Raw genomic sequence first — 4,925 nt, 5'->3', positions numbered from 1 at the left:
CCTTTCATTTTGCATCAGCCAGTACTTAAGTCATCTGACTTCCAGCTTGGCCTGTCTGCACGGGGCTTCAGAGCGGGGAAGCGGAGGAACACGTGGCACCCACTTGCCTCCCATGGAACCTTGTATGCAGTGGCAGAACCACTAGAAAGCCTAAAGGGTCGGGATACTCTGAGAAGGATCAACGCTCCAGGTCCTTCACGTCAGATTTCAGCCAGGCAGCTTTCCTCCTTCCATTCTCTTTAACCTTCCAAAAACCGGTAGCACAGGGCCCTAGAATAACTTACCCTGTTGCTCAGGAACTATGGGTGACAATGAGAAACAGGCTGATATGCAGCCCAGGCCCAGACAAACCAGCCTCAAAGGCAGGTTTGCAGCACACCTGGAGCACACGCACTGCGGGCAGCAAGGATGCAACGGCCACTGCCAGAGCCAAGAAATATACCTGCTCCAAACAGCTGGGATTAGCCACAGCTCCATCAGAGAAGCAGTTTATTACATGGAGTCAGTCATGCCTATAGGGTCATATCCTTGCTAGCAGCCGGAAGCCTAACAACTAAAAATGCTTTAATATTACTAGCACCTTTGGCAGGCTCTGCATCAGTCCCAAAATCCATTCCATCCCCTCCAGCCCGTTGCTCCCACTGCAGCTCCATAGAAGTGCCAGGAGCAGCTCGCATGCTTTGTGCAGTTTTCTGGCTTGGGACAGGATTTGGGCTCTGGGAGAAAAGGAGAGAGGCAAGAAAGCCATGCAGAGACAGGCTATAAAGAAATCAGAGAAAGCAGTAGACTGCTGCTGTTCTGGGGCTGGCTCCCAAGACTGTGCCTGAAGGAAAGGTTAACCGTCCTTCTAGATGTGACGAGCTGTACACTACCTTCTGTCTGATCAGAGCATTGATCCCTTCTGCCCTTCGAGTCTACAACCCACATTCCTCCCTCTCCCCAGGGAGGAGGGAAGAGGAGCTGCGTTGCCGCCGACACAGCACAGTCCCAGCTCACGCCTGGGCTGCGCCAATCGGCAGGAGGGGTCGAGCGGGGCCACCCTCTGCTTGTGGCTACCACCACCTTTGCCAGATTCCTGCCCCCACAAATACTGAAGTTTCAGGGGCAGAAGGCACCACTGCTTCTAGACCCCACACTTTGCTGCTGTTTCTTGCTCATAAATTTGAGTCAGACTTGGGAAATTCTCTAGACAAGAACAGCAAGGGTCTTCCTCCTCTGCAAAGGCAGAGTTATCTGGATGTGTTTCACCAAGCAAGTTCTTGTTGTTGGACAGGCATCAGGCATTCTCAAGTCCTCCCTGAAACTCTTTTGTGTCAAGCAGAGATTGACTTTCCTCCTGGGTCTCATGCAGGACAAGCTAGGTGAGACAGGAGGAGATTGGAGCCACAAGCCAGACCAGATGAGTCAGTGTTTCCCTTTAGTCTTGTATTCTGAAGAACCAGGAATGCAACTGCGTGAAGCAGCCTCAAACTTCTTGCTAATTTTTTCCCCCTTCTAGCCTTTAACAGTGCAACGCCTTCAAAGAAATACGAGGAAAAAAGAAACGGTCTAGAAACCACCAGAGTCATAACTGTGACAACATAAGGTGACACCGAGGGCTGCTGTGCTGGATTTCACCAGCCCAGGGGCTCTGCTGGGAAAAACGCTGCCTGGAAGGGACAACCAGTCCACCACAACACAGCTGGATTGCACAAGCTGAAGCAGAGCAGCCACTGGCAACGGGCATCGAGACTGCAGTCCAAGGAGGTACAGCCTGGTGCAAGGAAAGGTACCGAGGAAGAGTCCTGCTGCCATGCGGTAGCCCAGCACCTGGGTACAAAACTCTGCTTGAGGGTACAGAAGGCGGCTTTCTCTGGAGAAGGCTGTCCTTGAGTTCAGCTCTCCTCCTGGCTGCCCCTGCCCGAAGAGCAAGGAGAGCATCAGGAAGCACAGTGATGCTGAAACATTTCCACGGACCTGTGGGAGCAGATTCTTCCCATGGAGAGTACAAAGAGGTGCCAGAGACAGAGGGGAAAGGGAGCACTCACCACCCCTCCGCCTGCCCAGCCACCCAAGCCAGACCAGCAGCAAAGGAGGGGCAGTGAGAGCAGTTCACGGTTCCCCAAACCAGACAGGGCAGAGAGAAGGGGTGGTCAGCAGAGACAGAAACGGACTGTGGTCCAGAGGTTCACACCATCTGTCTCTCACAGTCAAGGCAGATGGGAGATGGGGCAGAGGCGCCTTGGTCCCTTCTGAGCAGTGCTTTAGGCCCCAGCCTCTACTGTGGTGAGCAGCACTGCATTTGTGTGGCAGCATCTGCTCTAGCTTATAAAGACAGCAACAAGACACAAGCTCTGACAGCAGATGCAAGATGGGGCAATAGGGATCCAGGCCTGGTCCAAACCTTTGAGACCAAAAGGCATTCTGAAACCTTTGTAAAAAATCCTATTAGAAACTATTTCTGCATGGGACACCACAAACACTGCCCGAGTCCTAGAAGTATCTGAGGCTTCTGGACAAACAATGCCCTTGATGAAGCTCCGATGACGGTATCACCCCAGCCCAACAGAGAACAGCAATGCCAGAGACAGTTTGCACCAACCCTACTATGGGTTAAAGACCCTCTTCTACAGCGTTGCACTGCCCCACAGCTGCTGCAAGCCAAGAGCCAGGTATGGGGGACACCAAAGTGAATGTTTTTCCTTAGACAAAAAAGAAAGGGCATGGAAGGGTAATGTCCAGATGACAGGAGCCTGGTCAGTTCTTCTTGCTGCTGGTGGTCTTATTGGTGAACAGACTGACTTTGCTGGCAGATGCCATGGACAGAGAAGGAGACTCCAGCTTCACCTTATCCAACAAAGTCTTCTTTATGGCTGCTGGGGAGATCTTCTCTTGGTCTGCCAGATGCTGCAGCTCCCTGCAATGATAGTGGGAGAGAAAGACATAGGAAAAGGAGGAGACAGCGAGCATGGGGGGCAAGTTTTGCAGGCTCTTTAGGACTTCCTAGGTGCCCACCTTGTACGGATACAGGAAGCCTCCACAGCATTGATGAGGAGTGAGCGAAAGCCACCGCTCTCCAGGAAGTGCAGGGCATGGATGGTGGCTCCCCCAGGCGAGCAGACGTTGTCCTTCAGCTGACCGGGATGCTGCTCAGATTCTAACAGCATTTTGGCAGCACCCTGTAGTGAGGAAGAGAACACAGCTGCCAGAGCTCTGACTGAGGAACCAGCTGTCAAATACTCCTGTTCTCCACTGCACAGAGCAGCACCTAACACTCACAGTGGGCAAAACTGGGCTGCTGCCCGAGAGCCATTAGCAGGCTGCTGAAACACTTTTCAGAGCTGAAAAAGCGTGCAGAGGGGTCACAGTTCCCCAGGACCTAGCTCCCACACCACCATCAGCGCCAGCAGATTGCTGCGGACACTTCCTACGTCCCCTCAACGGGAACCTGTGTGCAGTCAAACCAAACATGTTTTTTAAAGTAGATTCAGTAAGAGGACTGAGATGATTTCAAACTGTGATGTGCAGAATACTCTGTATAGAGCAGGCACAGACTCAAATGTGTTAATACTGACCAGCAAAGCCTGTGCTCCAAGTCGAACAGCCAGCCTGCGGGGAAGTCCCATTTTCACTCCCCCATCCGCCAGAGCATCCAGGGCAGTGAACGCCTGAGACCAGACAGAGGAAGAAGGTGACTGAAAGTCTCTACTCCAACACTGGTGTTATCAGGGAGGAGAGAATCCAGGGCTCCAGGATCACGCTGTGACTCCTATTGCTTACAGCCTTGACAAAAAAGCCTCCCCGTTTACTGCCTGGGTGCCCTGCCATGCTTCCCTCCCACCGGTTCCAGCACAGGAGTGGGGGGAACAGGAGAAATTCAGCATCTGGGTCACACTAACTACAGGACCATGTTTTGCAACATGGACATGTGGACACTGCATGCTGGCTACGGACTTCAGACTCATCCGATTGCTAATGGACTTTTGTTGTTGACCCAAACTGGTTATAAACTGGATACATGGATTACATGTCCCATCACGAATGTGAGTGATGAGAAAAACAAGAAATGACAAACTGAAGTTGCAAAGACTTTCACCGTGTGCAAAGCCTACTGTTCTCCCCAAAACCATCACAAGTTGAGGAAGCAGCACATACATACGCAGGGCCACTGCCACTGAGCCCCGTTACGGCATCTATCAGGTCCTCTTCCACCTCGGTGCAGAAGCCTACGCTGGCCATCAGTTGTTCCAAGAGCTTCCCATCCTCCACATCCGCATGAGTCCCAGTGGCATAGACTGTAGCACCTTCCCGGACAATCACAGGGGTGTTGGTCATGCACCTGATCACTTTTGGTGTGGGGCAGAAGGTAGAGAGTTTCTTAGGGCAGAAAATTGTTGGGGGGGGAGAGAGAGAAACAAATGAGCTTTAGTGCACATATGGCATACAAAACAGGCTGTCTAGGAAGGGGCTCCCCAGGGGCAAGAACACCACAAGCAGAAGGAGAGACACCTGTATTCCAAAACTCCTTGCTCAGAGCCAAAGCAACCAAAACTTAAATGTGAAGTCTTTAGTAGTACCAGCAAATAGGAAGCTGGGCCGAGCTGTTGCTGAGAACAATACCCTGAACGCCTCATTCCCACATCAACTCACGAGTCTCCAAAACAGCTCGTGCAAACACTTAGCACAAAGTCTGCAGAAATTCAGGGGAGATGACCCACCTCTGTTGAGAGAAAATAAATCTGATAGTCCCTCACATAGCTGGCACAAAGACTCTTACAGCTTTTCCTGATGAGGACAGGCAACACCAGCCATCAGCTGGCTGCAGCATGAATTCCGTGCCGGGGAGCAGAAGTAATGCCTGTCCCTCGCATCAGCTCCTGGGGTCCGGAGGACGGGACGGGCTCTGGGACGGCTCCCGCATGCTGCCGCCCTGCAGCCGCCGCCTC

At 52.3% G+C, this 4,925-nt stretch overlaps 1 protein-coding gene across 1 annotated transcript in view; it reads right to left on the bottom strand.

Moving 5' to 3' along the window:
* Positions 1 to 2,736: 2,736 nt before the first annotated feature.
* Positions 2,737 to 4,925, bottom strand: part of PYCR1 (pyrroline-5-carboxylate reductase 1) — a 2,378-nt gene continuing 189 nt past the window's right edge. Inside the window, exons 2-5 of the mRNA XM_009881265.1 lie at positions 4,135 to 4,359; positions 3,555 to 3,647; positions 2,995 to 3,158; positions 2,737 to 2,896 (exon numbers count right to left, since the gene is read on the bottom strand). Coding sequence (XP_009879567.1) covers positions 2,737 to 2,896; positions 2,995 to 3,158; positions 3,555 to 3,647; positions 4,135 to 4,359 — 642 coding nt within the window. The remainder of the gene's footprint in view (positions 2,897 to 2,994; positions 3,159 to 3,554; positions 3,648 to 4,134; positions 4,360 to 4,925) is intronic.

Source organism: Charadrius vociferus, unplaced genomic scaffold (genome assembly GCF_000708025.1).
Source record: "Charadrius vociferus isolate BGI_N301 unplaced genomic scaffold, ASM70802v2 scaffold373, whole genome shotgun sequence".
NCBI classification, from domain to species: domain Eukaryota; kingdom Metazoa; phylum Chordata; class Aves; order Charadriiformes; family Charadriidae; genus Charadrius; species Charadrius vociferus.
The sequence above is the reverse complement of the archived record's forward strand: the minus strand, read 5'-3'. Positions and strand labels throughout refer to the sequence as shown.